Source organism: Mesoplodon bidens (genome assembly GCF_964165515.1).
Source record: "Mesoplodon bidens genome assembly, chromosome: 9".
Taxonomy (NCBI): domain Eukaryota; kingdom Metazoa; phylum Chordata; class Mammalia; order Artiodactyla; family Ziphiidae; genus Mesoplodon; species Mesoplodon bidens.
In genome coordinates, this window is record NC_138166.1 from 50,574,747 (window position 1) to 50,591,229 (window position 16,483).

The following is a 16,483-nucleotide window of genomic DNA, read 5'->3' on the forward strand; positions in this document are numbered from 1 at the left end:
AGAAATAAAAGTTCAGATATATTTTTTAAGGCGGTAAGATGGCACCTAACTTGTGTGCTACTATAGCCAATCCAGGATGTTCAAGTTGACTATAACTGTTGTTAAGTCACTATCTACCATATACTCCATTAAGTCATTATCTAGTAGTCTCCCATGGTCCCTAGTTGATTTTGTATTCTACTGTTTTACTCACTTTCCAGGTTCCTTAATTTTGTTTTTGTGCAATTTTTTTTGCTATATGAATTAATGAGTTTTACTTATTATTGAACTTCATTTTATTTGTTTCTGACAGATTTTCTAACCTTTCAGGGTCATACTTGATTTTTAAAAATCTGTCCTACAAGAGGGTTATTATTTTTCCAGTTTCATCTTGCCTGTGAATTTCATGTGCTTAGATTGTAAACTCTAAAGCTTAAGGACTCATGTTTCTCTTCATTTTATCATATTCACCAGTTTATGGTTTTAACTGTTTTAAACTGCAGAAGTAATACATAATTCAGTACAAATGTTTTACAGTTGAAAGTAGAACATGTTTTTCCCTTTCTCTAACCCCAGCCTCAGAAAGATTGTGTACTGTGGGATCTCATTAGACCTTCAGGATTTAAAGAATGAGATCATACATATTTTCTGCAATTTTTTCCCCTGCAAACTATATCAGAGATCCTTTCCACATATTACAGACAATATACATTGAACATGTCTGTATATGTATGAAGTGAAATAAATATTAAAAATTGAATTGCCAAGTCTAGGGCACTGCACATTTAAAAATTTGATAGAGGGGGCTAAATTGCTTTCTATTACCAGTTTCTCACAAGAATACTGAAGAATGTCACATCTTTTTTTTTTTTTTTTTTTTTTTTTTGTGGTACGCGGGCCTCTCACTGTTGTGGCCTCTCCCGCGGCGGAGCACAGGCTCCGGACGCGCAGGCTCAGCGGCCATGGCTCACGGGCCCAGCTGCTCCATGGCATGTGGGATCTTCCCGGACCGGGGCACGAACCTGCGTCCCCTGCATCGGCAGGTGGACTCTCAACCACTGCGCCACCAGGGAAGCCCAACATCTTTTTAACTTGTTTTGAACACAGACTAATTTTTTTCATGCATGTTTCTGATAATGAGAATAGGCCACTGATGAGAAATCCATAGGCCTAGCACTAGTCTTTTGCTTACCTTAAATTTTTGCTAGAATCTTAAAACTTTAGCAGCTTAGTGACCTTAGAAATCACTAACTTTGGTGCCTTGCTCTGCAAACCTAAGGAGATGGACTCTTTTGCCCAGGATTGCATAGCAAGTTATAGTTCTGCTCTCTTTGAGTATATGGCACTTCCCTATGGGAAACATCAACTTCCTATTCCTGATGTTGATGTCTTTATCAGCACCCTGAACAGTCCTGCCTGTTTTTAATTCCCATTTGCTTCAAAGTGAACTTCTATCCGATTTTCTGCACATTCTCTGTATTGTAACAACACCACTAAGGCAGTGTCTCGCAAACAATCATTGATAGGAACAGAAAGTGGACTGGCTTGGCCAGGATGATAGCTTCTTGTTTTGTGCTTCCTCAGAGTCACCCCTTTCAAATAGGGTATATGGGAGGTACTGAGGGAAATAACTGAGGAACAGGTGAGGCACTTGGGGAAAGTCTGCTCCAATCCACAAAAGGCAGAGAAGGAGCATTTAATACTCAGTGGCTTTGGATTTTACTCCTCTAATCCCCAGAAATGCCCATAGAAGAGGAAAGAAAGTAAGAGGATGAATTCCAAATTCTTGAGAGACACCAGGATTTCCTGTGTATCTATAGACTAGAATGAGGGGATATTTGTTTTGCTATACCTTTTAGCTGTGCATGATTATGCTTCTAAATAATTGGTTCTGATCTCTATTTCAGTGTGTTTTTTACTTTTTCAGAAGCAGCATGGCTTGGAGTTAGTTATAAAACTAAATTGCAGAACTGCTAGAAACAATAGTATTTATATACAAGATCAAGCCATGACTTCATGACATCATTGTTTTTTTTTGCATTTTTTAACTTATATTTCTTTTCTTTAAATGACTATCTTTATATTATTTTTAAAACTTATATTGTGCTAGAACGTATTTTCCTTTATTTTATAATTGGTTGTGAAATAATTTTTTCTAAAATGCTAAGTATATCAGGGCCTACCTAAGGACTACACACAAACACACACGCACACAAAATTAATTACGTAGCTAAAGAGAGAACTTCTTATTTTCTAGGGATATAAAAAAGGCTTTTAATAGTAGTTTTGTACTTTAATTTTTTCCAGGTGTTTCTCAAGCCTTGTTCCCATGTGGTGTCTTGTCAACAAGTTGAGGTGGAACCCCTCTCAGCAGATGACTGGGAGATACTGGTAAAGAAAACAAAATGAGAACTATCCCAGTTTAAGGTTAAACTACTTCAAAATATCAGTGTCTTTTTTTTTTTTTAATTATAGTTGATTTACAATCTTGTGCTAGTTTCTGCTGTACAGCAAAGCAATGCAGTTATACACACGTATACATTCTTTTTTTTATGTTCTTTTCCATTACAGTTGATCCCAGCAGATTGGATATAGTCCCCTGTGCCATATAGTACAACCTTGTTGTTTATCCATTCTAAGTGTAATAATTTGCATCTACCAACCCCAAACTCCCAGGCCATCCCTCTCCCTCCCCCTTCCCCCTTGGCAACCACAAGTCTGTTCTCTGTGTCTGTGAGTCTTTCTGTTTTGTAGATAGGTTCATTTGTACCATATTTTAGATTCCACATATAAGTGATATCATATGGTATTTGTCTTTCTCTTTCTGACTTACTTCACTTAGTATGATAATCTCTCATTGCATCCATGTTGCTGCACGTGGCATTATTCTGTTCTTTTTTATGGCTGAGTAGTATTCCATTGTGTATATGTACCACATCTTCTTTATTGATTCATCTGTCGATGGACATTTAGGTTGTTTCCATGTCCTGGCTACAGTGAATAGTGCTGCTGTGAACATTGGGGTGCATGTATCTTATTGAATTATAGTTTTGTCCAGGTATATGCCCAGGAGTGGGATGGCTGGATCATATGGTGGTTCTATTTTTAGTTTTCTGAGGAATCTCCAGACTCTTTTCCATAGTGAGTGCACCAACTTACATTCCCACCAACAATGTAGTGGGTTCCCTTTTCTCCACATCCTCTCCAGCATTTGTTATTTGTAGACTTTTTCATGACGGCCATTCTGACCAGTTAGAGGTGGTATACCTCATTGTAGTTTGGATTTGCATTCCTCTAATAATTAGTGATGTCGAGCATCTTTTCATGTGCCTACTGGCGATCTGTATGTCTTTGGAGAAATGTCCATTTAGGTCTTCTGCCCATTTTTCGGAGGGGCTATTTATTTTGTTGTTGTTGAGTTGGAGGAGCTGTTTGTGTATTTTGGAGATTAAGCCCTTGTCTGTCGCATCATTTGCAAATATTTTCTCCCATTCTGTACATTGTCTTTTCGTTTTTTTTATGGTTTCTTTTGCTGTGCAAAAGCATGTAAGTTTGATTAGGTCCCATTTGTTTATTTTTGTTTTTATTTCTATTGTCTTGGGAGACTGACCTAAGAAAACATTGATACAATTTAGTTAGAAAATGTTTTGCCTATGCTCTCTTCTAGGAGTTTTATGGTGTCATGTTTAAGTCTTTAAGCAATTTTTTTTTTTTTTTTTTTTTGTGGTACACGGGCTTCTCACTGCTGTGGCCTCTCCCGTTGCGGAGCACAGGCTCCGGATGCGCAGGCTCAGCGGCCATGGCGCACGGATCCAGCCGCTCCGCGGCATGTGGGATCTTCCCGGACCGGGGCACGAACCCGTGTCCCCTGCATCGGCAGGCGGACTCTCAGCCACCGCGCCACCAGGGAAGCCCTCTTTAAGCAATTTTGAGTTTATTTTTGTGCATGGTGTGAGGGTGTGTTCTAAGTTCATTGACTTACATGCAGCTGTCCAACTTTCCCAGCACCGCTTACTAAAGAGACTTTTTCCCATTTTATATTCTTTCCTCCTTTGTCAAAGATTAATTGACCATAGGTGTGTGGGTTTATTTCTGGGCTCTTTATTCTGTTCCATTGATCCGTATGTCTGTTTTTATACCAATACCACACTTTTGATTACTGTAGCTTTGGAGTATTGTCTGAAGTCTGGGAGAGTTATGCCTCCTGCTTTTTTATTTTTTACCCCCTCAGGATTGCGTTGGCAATTCTGGGTCTTTCATGGTTTTATGTAAAGTTTTGGATTATTTGTAATAGTTCTGTGAAAAATGTCATAGGTAATATGATAAGGATTGCATAAAGTCTGTTGCCTTCTTGATTTTCTGACTAGAAGATCTGTCCATTGATGTGAGGGGGTGTTAAAAGCCTCTTACTATTGTATTCCCATCAATTTCTCCTTTTATGTCTGTTAGACTTTATTTTATGTATTTGGTGCTCCTATACTGGGTGCATATATGCTGACAAGTGTAAAATCCTCTTCTTGTTTTGATCCTTTTGTCATTATATAGTTTCCTTCTTTATCTTTCCTTATAGCCTTTGCTTTAAAGTCTGTTTTGTCTGATATGAGTATTGTGACCCCTCACTTTCTTTTCATTTCCTTTTGCACGAAATATCTTTTTCCATCCCCTCACTTTCAATCTCTGTGTGTCCTTTGCCCTAAGGTGGTCTTTTGTAGGCAGCATATTGTAGGCTCTTGTTTTTTAATCCAGTCTGCGACTCTGCCTTTTGATTGGAGCATTTCGTCCACTGACATTTAAGGTAATTAGTGATACATATGTTATTTATTGCTATATTAAACCTTGTTTTTCAGTTGATTCTTTGCTGCTGCTTCCTTTTTGTTTTTCCTTTTGTGGTTTGATGATTTCCTTTTATTTTATGTTTGTGTTCTTTTCTTTTTGTGAATCTATTGTATGTTTTTGATTTGTGGTTGCCCTGTTTTTCAAGTATGTTAACCCCTTCCTATATCTGCTTGCTTAAGACTGATAGTCATATAGGCTCAAACATGTTCTTAAAAAAAAAAAAAAAAAGAATCTGTATTTTTTTTGATGTCCTTTTTTACACCTTCATGTTTATCCTTTTGCTCTTCCTTGTATTTATCATCACTTTCACAGACAGGGTTTTTTTTCTCTCTTTTTGATTTATATACTGGCTAATTTAAGTGGTTTACTTTCCAATCATGATTTCTTCCTTCCTATATGTTCTTCTTTTCTATTTAGAAAAGATCTTTTAATATTTCTTTGAGGATAGGTTTAGTATTGCTGTATTATTTTAGTTTTTGCTTGTCTGAAAAATTCTTTATTTTTCTTCCTATTCTAAATGATAATCTTGCTGGATAGAATATTCTAGATGGCAGATTTTTCCCTTTCAAGACTTTGAATATATTTTGCCACTCCTTCTGGCCTGCAGTGTTTTTTGTAGAGAAATCAGCTAATAGCCTTATGGAGGTTTCCTTGTAATTAACTCTTTGTTTTTCTCTTGCTGCCTTTAGAATCCTTTCTTCATCTTTAACTTTTCCCATTTTATTATAATATGTTTTGGTGTAGGTGTGTTTGGGTCCATCTTGTTTCTGTGCTTCCTGTATTGGGATATCTGTTTCCTTCTTTAGGTTTCAGAAGTTTTCAGCCATAATTTCTTCACATATATTTTCAGTCCCCTTTTCTCTTTCTTCTTCTGGAATCTCTGTTATGTGTAGATTAAGATGCTTTATATTATAAGTCTCTAATATTGCTTTCATTTTTTTTCATTAGCTGTCTGTCTGCTGTTTTAATTGGGTGATTTCCATTATTCTGTCTTCCAGATCACTTATTCATTCTTCTGCATTATTCATTCTGCTATTCATTGCCTTTAGCTCAGCTTTTGTCTCAGCAAATGAATTTTCTAATTTGTCTTGGCTCCTCCTTATAGTTTGTATTTCCTTTTTACAGTACTCTGCATTTCTGTCTCTAGCCTTTCTTAATTCCTTCAGTATTTTCATTACTTCCTTTTGAAGTCGGTGTCTGTTAGACTGAAGAGGTCTGTTTCCTTGTTTATTCCTTCAAGGGAATTCTCTTGATCTTTCAACTGGGAGTGTTTCCTGTACTTCTTCTTTTTGCTTATATTTCTCTTACTCTGTGAGTTGAGGAGAAACAGTTATCTACTCTAGTCCTGGAGGGCTATTTATATGCGGAAGCATCCCTGCATAGCTTGTGTGGGTTTAATATTTTTTTGGCGTGAGGGCTGTTTTTGGTTTGGGTGCTTGCCATCTCTTTCCTCAGTGTGTGCTGGCCATTATCCCCTTGATGGGACCATGCAGGTGCATGGCCCATGCACACTTCCAGGAGGGGAGGGGAGTGGTTGGTGCCCAGGCGTGGGACACTTGGTGGTGGCAGCGGTCTGCACCTGCCTCTGCAGTCCAAGATGGCAGTGGCGGCTTGTACCCGCCCCCCAAGCACACGTAGGCTATACCCTGCTGCCTGAGAGTGCACATGTGGAGAAAGAAGCTCCAATGGTATTACTGCCCCTCTCCTTGCATGCCCCCCAACAATGGCACCTTACCTCTCTGGTGGGCTCAGGCTTATTCCTGTACTCCCTCGGTTGTGGTGCACCACACCCTAGCCCCCCTCAGGCTGTCTTCATGCAGCCAACCCCAGTCCTCTGCCTAGGTCCGACCTCCAAAGCCCAAGCCTCAGCACCCAGCCCCCACCTGCCGCAGCGGACAAGCATCTCAGGCTGGGGAATGCTGGGCGGCACACTGACGGTCTGTGCAGGTCTCTCTCCGCTTTGTCCTCTGCAAACTGGTTGCTGCGCTCTCCTCCGAGACTCTGAAGCTCCCCCTCTGTCCCAGCTGATCTCCCCACCAGTGAGGGGACTTCCCAGTGTGTGGAAACCTTTCACAGTTCCCTCCCGGGAGCGCAGGTCCTGTCACGATTCCTTTCTCTCTTTTTTTCTTTATTCTTCTGTCCTACACAGTTACATGGAGATTTTCTTGCCCTTTTGGAAGTCTGCGCTGTTCTGCCCGCGTTCACTAGATTTTCTGTGAGAACCGTTCCACGTGTTAGATGTATTTTTGATGTATTTGTGGGAGAAGGTGCGCTCCCTGTCCTACTCCTTCACCATCTTGATCTGATCCTCCAACATATCAGTGTCTTTAGATTTCTCTCTGTGACTGGCATTATATATTCTGAGTTGGTTTGATTTATAAGAATGAGTTGAGATTTCCTTACTAGGCCTGGAATAGACAAAATGTAAAGTGAATTGATCTTTTTGTTTATTGGTTCTAGGAGCTGCATGCTGCTTCCCTTGAACAGCATCTTCTAGATCAAATTCGCATAGTTTTTCCAAAAGCCATTTTTCCTGTTTGGGTTGATCAGCAAACTTACATATTTATCCGGATTGGTAGGTGCCATTGTAATATTTTCCATCATACTCTTCACAGTAGCATTGAATCCAAAGCAGAGGTAAATGCACACTAATGACCTTTATTTTCTACACAGTTGCACTAATACCAGGCGCTCCTTATGGAAGGCTGGAAACTGATAGCAAACTCCTTATTCAGCCAAAGACCCATGAAGCCAAAGAGAATACGTTTTCAAAAGCAGATAATACACATGGAAAATTTCATAATTATGGAGGAGACCAAAAAGGATTGACAAGAGAACTTCAAACCAAGCAACTTCAATCAAATACTGTAGGAGTCACTGGGTGTAAAGAAACAGATTCAGAGGATACAGTTGACTCATCATTAATACCAAGCTTATGGACTGTGATAGGAAGCATTTTTTCTTTTGGGTCTGAGAAGAAACAAGACACATCCTGGGGGTTAACTGAAATCAATGCATTCAAAAATATGCAGTCAAAAGTTGTTCCTCTGGATAATATTTTCAGAGTATGTAAATCTCAGCCTCCCAGCATATGTAATGCATCAGCAACTTCTCTGTTTCACAAACATTATGCCATTCATGTATTTCCATGGGACCAGGAATATTTTGATGTGGAGCCCAGCTTTACTGTGACCTATGGAAAGCTAGTTAAACTACTCTCTCCAAAGCAACAGCAAAGTAAAATGAAGCAAAATGTCCTGTCACCTGAAAAAGAGAAGCAGATGTCAGAACCACTAGATCAAAAACAGAGTAGCCCAGACCATAGTCAAGAAGGTGGCAATGCCTGTGTGCTAAAGGTAGTCTGGAATGGACTTGAGGAATTGGAGAATGCCATTAAATACACCAAAAACTTAGAAGCTCTTCATCTCGGGAAAGTTTGGGTTAGTATAAATCTTTTTTTTTTAATTGAAATATAGTTGATTTACAGTGGTGTGTTAATTTCTGGTGTACAGCAAATGGGTTAGTATAAACCTTATAATTAGGGAGGAAGTAATTTTATGTTGCTTGAACTTCCCCAAATTATGAACTAAAATAATATTTTATATACAAATTGAAAACCAGTATAATAAATAGTATCTAAAGTTCCTGCGGGGACACATTTCTGATTGCAGGGTAAAGTCCTTGTTTGGGTAGGGTTTGTGTATTTCCTGGCTAAGTAAACTTGGACAGGCATAAGCTAAGATTGGTACAGGCCCAGAGAGGTCAAAATTATTTGCCTGGGGTTATTAGCTAATAAGTAGAACTAAGATTCAAACCCAGGCAGGCTGACTCTTGAGTTCATGCTTTGAATGGAGTGCCCTACAAAGCCTCACATCTTTAATGCCTGCAGAAGATGTGTTTCTAAGTTCTTGAAATCAAAGGAAGGACTTGTTATGTATTGGGGAAAATGCCCAGTGTAGGGAGAGACACACTACGTGAGATGACCCGGATTCATATGTACCCAGAAGGTCCTTACCCTGCTGGTATTGGATCTTTAACTTGTGTGTGATGGAGAGCAAAGTAGAGCAACTAGCGTTTCACCTTCTCATCCTGGCCTCAAATATATTTTTTTAAAGATTTTTTTTTGATGCAGACCATTTTTAAAAGACTTTATTGAATTTGTTACAATATTACTTCTGTTTTATGTTTTGGGTTTTTGGCCACAAGGCATGTGGGATCCTAGCTCCTCGACCAGGGATTGAACCCACACCCCCTGCATTGGAAGGTGAAGTTTTAACCACTGGACTGCCAGGGAAGTCCCTGGCCTCAAATATTAACACAAATTTTGTATGAAGTGAGTCACCAGCCCCCGTTATTTGAACCTAATTCTGAACGATTGTGAAATGAAACTTCAGGGTGAGAAGGGAGGAAATTGTTAGGACAGGGAAGAACAATGGGAAGGAAAGGGGGACTCCTTTGTAGATTTCTTTTACTCTCACAGTTTTACCTATGACCTTTATGTAGGCGACTTACAAAATTTTAATATCTCAGCCTACATCATTTTCTAAAGCTCCAGCGATGCCTCATATTTTCTGTTAGCTCTAATCTCTTACTTAAGAAGATCCCACTGCATCTTCAAAATCAAATTGTCTAACACTGAACTTACTATGACATCTCTTTCTATTAATGGTTCTGTCATTAGGCAGGAAATACCATTATTTCCTTGATATTACATGGTGAGGACGGGGTGAAAAAGGGATAACGGTCAGGTCCTGGAGAGCAGGTAAGATGGCAGTGAGGAGCCTGCACTTCCCATTCTGCTTTAAAGGTTGGGAGAATGACCAGTGAGGAGTGGCAGTAGCTGCCATCGGGTACTCAAACAGGCTTGACTGGATAGATCAAAACTGATCACCTTCTGAAGAGGATGTTAAAAGAAACAAATGTAGGGAAAAAAATTGATATGTGTTATAACAGTACCTGAACGCCCATCTGGTTATACTATAAATCGTGATAGCGTCTATCATTCGCCTGAATTGATAGAAGTTAACGTCAGTATATATGCTATGGAGTATTTCTTAATCAAGCTTTTAACATATTTATATTTTTAATTTATTTTTATATATTTCAGATTCCAGATGACCTGAGAAAGAGACTAAATATAGAAATGCATGCGGTAGTCAGAATAACTCCAGTGGAAATTACCCCTAAAATTCCAAGATTTCTAAAATTACAACCTAGAGAAAACTTAGTGAGTTCAGATTTATATGTTACATCACAGTTTTACATGTGTTGTAAAATTTCTAGTTGCTTTAGTTAAGTAATAAGAATGTACTCCTTTATGCTAGAAGGGCAAGGAAGTCTTTTTTTCTTTTTCTTTTATTGTGGTAAAATATATATAAGATAAAGTGCTATTGTAACCATTTTTAAGTGTGCAGTTCAGTGGCATTAAGTACATTTATGATGTTGTGAAATCATTACCACTATCTATTTCCAAAACTTTTCCATCACCCCAAGCAGAAACTCTGTGCCGTTAAGCCATCACTCCCCATCCTTCCCTCCCCCAGTTCCTGGTAACCTCTCATCTGTATTCAGTCTCTGTGAATTTACTTATTCTAGATCTTATATGTAAGTGGAATCATACAATATTTGCCCTTTGTGTCTTGCTTATTTCATTTAAAATGTTTTCAGGGTTCATCCACACTATAGCATATATCAGAACTTCATTCCTATTTATGGCTAAATAATATTCCATTGTATGTATATACCACATTTTGTTTATCCATTCATCTGTTGATGGACACTTGGGTTATTTCTGCCTTTTTAACTATTGTGAATAGTGCTGCTGTGGATGTTTATGTACAAGTATTTGTTTGAGTCCCTGCTTTCAGTTCTTTTGGGTACATACCTAGGAGTTGAATTGCTGGGTCATATGGCAATTCTATGTTTAACTTTTTGAGAAACCAAGAAGTCTTTAATAAGCAATACACATACATATTGTGCCAATGCAAATATGGATAATTTGGCTTTTAAAAGATTGATATTTTTGCTACATCTGGGTAATCTTTAAAAAAATTCTCATATGTTTCAGTATTAACATTGCAATGTAAAAGAGAACTAGATTGTTTTACTTTTCAACACTGTTAATTTAGTAGAAACTGATATGGTCAGGAAATGAGGTATGGAACTTAACTTTAAAATCTTTTTAATAGGGTATCATCATCTGTACCAGTTTAGATTACCAGTTCTCAGAGAATTATAATACAGGAAAATTATTATATGTTTAAAAAATTCCAGACATGATTTAATCCTTCTCTGATAATTCGAGTGATACTTCTGGATCCTCTGGATATCGATGGTCATTATGTCAGGGTCATTATATAACCATTTTAACAGATCTTTCTAGTTGATGAAACCCCAGGTAAGATAGCTTATATTTTGTGACTAGAGAAGAAGAAAACAAATAGAAAAAATGCCATTTCCATAATAGTATGCAACTGAGCATTTAACACATTGGCTGAACAGTATACAGTGATTTGTAGTTTTCTTTGAACTTTTTGGTTATTGATCTTAGGGTTTTTTTAATTTTTATTTTATATTATAGTTGATTTACAATGTTTCATTAGTTTCAGATGTATAGCAAAGCGATTCAGTTATACATACACATATATCCATTCTTTTTCAGATTCTTTTCCCTTATAGGTTTTAACAGAATATTGAGTGAGTTCCCTGTGCTGTACAGTAGGTCCTTGTGGATTATCTATTTTATATATAGTAGTGTGTATATGTTAATGCCGAACTCCTAATTTATCCCTCCCCCCGACCTTTCTCCTTGGTAACCATAAGTTTGTTTTCGAAGTGCGTGAGTCTGTTTCTGTTTTGTAAATAAGTTCATTTGTATCATTTTATTAGATTCCACATATAAGTGATATCATATGATATTTGTCTTTCTCTGTCTGACTTACTTCACTTAGTATGATACTCTCTAGGTCTATCCATGTTGCTGCAATGGCATTATTTCATTCTTTTTTATGGCTTTTTAAATATATTCCATTGTATATATATACCCCATCTTTATCCATTGCTCTGTCGAAGGACATTTAGGTTGCTTCCATGTCTTGGCTATTGTAAATAGTGCTACAGTGAACATTGGGGTGCATGTATCTTTTCAAATTAGGGTTTTCTCTGGATATATGCCCAGGAGTGGGTGGGATTGCTGGATCATATGGTAGTTCTATTTTTTTGGAGGTTTTAAGGAACCTCCATATGTTCTCCACAATGGTTGTACCAATTTACATTCACACCAACAGTGTAGGAGGGTTCCCTTTTCTCAACACTGTCTCAAGCATTCATTGTTTGTAGACTTTTTGATGATGGCTCTTCTGACCAATGTGAGGTGATACCTCATTGTAATTTTGATTTGCATGTCTCTAATAGTGATGTTGACCACCTTTTCATGTACTTTTTGGCCACCTGTATGTCTTCTTCGGAGAAAGGTCTGTTTAGATCTTTTCTACTCATTTTTTTATTGGGTTGGTGGGTTTTTTTGTTTTTTTGTTTTTTGTTTGATATTGAGCTGCATGGGCTGTTTGTATGTTTTGGAGAGTAATCCCTTGTGGGTCGCATCACTTGCAAATATTTTCTCTCATTCTGTGCATTGGCTTTTTGTTTTGTTTATGGTTTCCTTTGCTGTGCAAAAGCTTTTAAGTTTAATTAGGTCCCATTTTTGTTTTTATTTTCATTACTCTAGGAAGTAGATTCAAAAAGCTATTGCTGCGATTTATGTCAGAGATTGTTCTCCCTATGTTTTCCTCTAAGAATTTTATAGTGTCCAACCTTACATTTAGCTTTTTAATCCATTTTGACTTTACTTATTTATTTATTTGTTTTTTTGTGGTACGCGGGCCTCTCACTGTTGTGGCCTCTCCTGTTGTGGAGCACAGGCTCCGGACGCGCAGGATCAGCGGCCATGGCTCATGGGCCCAGCCGCTCCACAGCATGTGGGACCTTTCCGGACCGGGGCACAAACCCGTGTCCCCTGCATCGGTAGGCAGACTCTTAACCATTGCGCCACCAGGGAAGCCCCATTTTGACTTTATTTTTATGTATGGTGTTAGAGAATGTCTAGTTTAATTCCTTTATATGTAGCTGTTTAGTTTTCCCAGCACCACTTATTGAAGAGACTGATTTTTCTCCATTGTATATTCTTGTCTCCTTTGTCATAGGTTAATTGACCACAGGTGCATGGGTTTATTTCTGGGCATTCTATCCTGTTCCTTTGATCTATATTTCTGTTTTTGTGCCAGTACCATACTGTTTTGACTATTATAGCTTTGTGTTATAGTCAGAAGTCAAGGAGCCTGATTCCTCCAGCTCCGTTTTTCTTTCTCAGAGTTGCTTTGTCTATTTGGGGTCTTTTGTGTTTCCATACAAATTTAAAAATTTTTTGTTTTACTTCTGTGAAAAATGCTGTCAGTAATTTAATAGAGATTGCATTGAATCTGTATATTGCCTGGGGTAGTATAGTCATTTTGACAATGTTGCCTCTTCCAGACCAAGAACATGGTATATCTTTCCATCTGGTTGTGTCATCTTTGATTTCCTTCATCAGTGTCTTATAGTTTTCAGAACAGAGGTCTTTTGTCTCCTTAGGTATGTTTATTCCTGTGGTAAATGGGATTGTTTCCTTAATTTCTCCTTCTGATCTTTTGTTTTTAGTGTGTAGAAATAAGAGATTTCTGGGTATTAATTTTGTATCCTACAACTTTACCAAATTCATTGGTGAGCTCTAGTAGTTTTCTGGTAGCCTCTTTAGGATTTTCTACGTATAGTATCATGTCTTCTGCAACAGTTTTACTTCTTTTCCAATTTGTTTCCTTTTCTTTTTCTTTTCTGATTGCCATGGCTAGGACTTTCAGAACTATGTTGAAAAAAAAAATGGCTAGACTGGGCATCCTTGTCTTGTTCCTGATCTTAGAGGAAATGCTTTCAGCTTTTCACTATTGATGACGATGTTAGCTGTGGGTTTGTCATATATGGCCTTTATTATTTTGAGGTAGGTTCCCTCTGTGCCCACTTTCTGGAGAGTTTTTATCATACATGTGTGTTGAATTTTGTCAGAAGCTTTTTCTGCATCCATTGAGATGGTCATATGTTTTTTATTTTTCAATTTGTTAATGTGGTCTGTCACACTGATTGATTTGTGGATATTGAAAAATCCTTACATCCTTGAGATAAATCCCACTTGATCATGGTGTATGATCCTTTTAATGTATTGTTGAATTCAGTTTGCTAGTGTTTTGTAGAGGACTATTGCATCTGTGTTCATCAGTGATATTAACCTGCAATTTTCTTTTTTTGTGATATTTTTGGTTTTGGTGTGAGGGTGATGGTGGCCTCATAGAATGAGTTTGGGAGTGTTCCTTCCTCTGCAACCTTTTGGAATAGTTTCAGAAGGATAAGTGTTAACTCTTCTCTAAATGTTTGATACAGTTTGCCTGTGAAGCCATCTGGTCCTTAACTTTTGTTTGCTGGAAGTTTTTAAATCCCAGTTTAAATTTCAGTACTTGTGATTGGTCTGTTCATATTTTCTATTTCTCTTGGTTCAGTCTTAGAAGATTGTACCTTTCTAAGAATTTGTCCATTTCTTCTAGGTTGTCCATTTTATTGGTGTATAGTTGCTTGTAGTAGTCTCTTATGATCCTTTGTATTGCTGTGGTGTCCATTGTAACTTCTTTTTCATTTCTAATTTTATTGATTTGAGCCCTCCTTTTTTTTCTTGATGAGTCTGACTAAAGATTTATCATTTTTGTTTACCTTTTCAAAGAAACAGTTTTAGTTTCATTGATCTTTTCTGTTGTTTTCTTTGTCTCTATTTCACTTACTTCTGCTCTGCTCTTTATGGTTTTTTTCCTTCTACTGACTTTGGGTTTTGTTTGTTGTTCTTTCTCTAGCTGCTTTAGATGTCACGTTAGGTAGTTTATTTGAGATTTTTCTTGTTTCCAAAGTAGGATTGTATTGCCATAAACTTCCCTCTTAGAGCTGCTTTTGCTGTGTCCTGTAGGTTTTGGATTGTCATGCTTTTGTTTTCATTTGTCTCTAGGTATTTTTTTATTTCTTCTTTGATTTTTTTCAGTGATCCATTGGTTATTTAGTAGCATATTGTTTAGCCTCCATGTGTTTGTGTGTTTTACAGTTATTTTCTTGAAGTTAACTTCTAATCTCATAGCATTGTGGTGGAAAAGATGCTTGATATGATTTCAATTTTCTTAAATTTACTGAGCCTTGCTTTGTGTCCCAGCATGTGCTCAATCCTGGAGAATGTTCCATGTGCACTTAAAAAGATTGTGTATTATGCTGCTTTTGGATGGAAGGTTTATAAATATCAATTAAGTCCATCTGGTCTAATGTGTCATTTAAGGCCTGTGTTTCCTTATTGATTTTGTGTCTGGATGATCTTTCCATTGATGAAAGTGGGTTGTTAAAGTTCCTCACTATTATTGTGGTACTGTCAATTTCTCCTTTTATGGCTATTACTATTTGCCTTATGTATTGAGGTGCTTCTGTGTTGGGTGCATATATATTTACAATTGTTATATCTTCTTGGATTGATCCCTTGATCATTAATGTAGTGTCCTTCTTTGTCTCTTGTAACAGTCTTTATTTTAACGTCTATTTTGTCTGATATGAGTATTACTACTCCAACCTTCTTTTGATTCCCATTTGCGTGGAATGCCTTTTTCCATCCCCTCAGTTTCAGTCTGTATGTGTCCCTAGATCTGAAGTGGGTCTCTTGTAGACAGCATATATACAGGTCTTGTATTTGTATCCATTCAGCCAGTCTGTGTCTTTTGGTTGGAGCATTTAATCCATTTATCAATACATGTAAGGTAATTGTCAATATGTATGTCCTTATTGCCATTTTGTTAATTGTTTTGGATTTGTTTTTGTAGGTCTTTTTTCTTCCTTTCCTCTTTTGTTCTCTTCTCTTGTGATTTGATAGCTACCTTTAGTGTCGTGTTTGGATTACTTTTTCTTTTTTTTTTTTTGTGGTATGCGGGCCTCTCACTGTTGTGGCCTCTCCCGTTGCGGAGCACAGGCTCCAGACGCACAGGCTCAGCGGCCATGGCTCACGGGCCCAGCCACTCCGCGGCATGTGGGTTCTTCTCGGACCGGGGAACGAACCCATGTCCCCTGCATCAGCAGGCGGACTCTCATCCACTGTGCCACCGGGGAAGCCCTTCCATGAGGTTTTGTTATAGCAGTGTACATATATACAAGATGGTTTTCGGTTGCTGGTCTCTTAATTTCAAATGTATTTTCAGTATCCTGCATTTGTGCTCTCCTCTTCTCATGATTGCTGGTTTTGGTATCATGTTTGTATGTGGATGATTTCCTACCTTTGCTCTATGTTTGCCTTTACTGTTGAGCTATCCTATTTATAATTTTCTTGTTTCTAATTGTGGCCTTTTCTTTTCCATCTAGAGAAGTTCCTTGAGCATTTGTTGTAAAGCTGATTTGGTGATGCTGAATTCTCTAAGCTTTTGCTTGTCTGTAAAGCTTTTGATTTCTCTGTCAAATCTGAACAAGAGCCTTGCTGGGTAGAGTGTTCTTGGTTGTAGGTTTTTCCCTTTTATCATTTTAAATATATTGTGCCACTGCCTTCTGGCCTACAGAGTTTCTGCTGAAAAAT

The 16,483-nt window shown here is 37.8% G+C and overlaps 1 protein-coding gene across 2 annotated transcripts in view; it reads left to right on the forward strand.

Moving 5' to 3' along the window:
* The window catches only part of PEX1 (peroxisomal biogenesis factor 1), a 79,332-nt gene that overhangs the window by 5,817 nt on the left and 57,032 nt on the right, over nt 1-16,483 (forward strand). For both annotated transcript variants that reach the window (XM_081243405.1, XM_081243406.1), the window contains exons 3-6: nt 2,287-2,370; nt 7,276-7,390; nt 7,489-8,255; nt 9,923-10,042. In XM_081243405.1, coding sequence (XP_081099531.1) covers nt 2,287-2,370; nt 7,276-7,390; nt 7,489-8,255; nt 9,923-10,042 — 1,086 coding nt within the window. The remainder of the gene's footprint in view (nt 1-2,286; nt 2,371-7,275; nt 7,391-7,488; nt 8,256-9,922; nt 10,043-16,483) is intronic.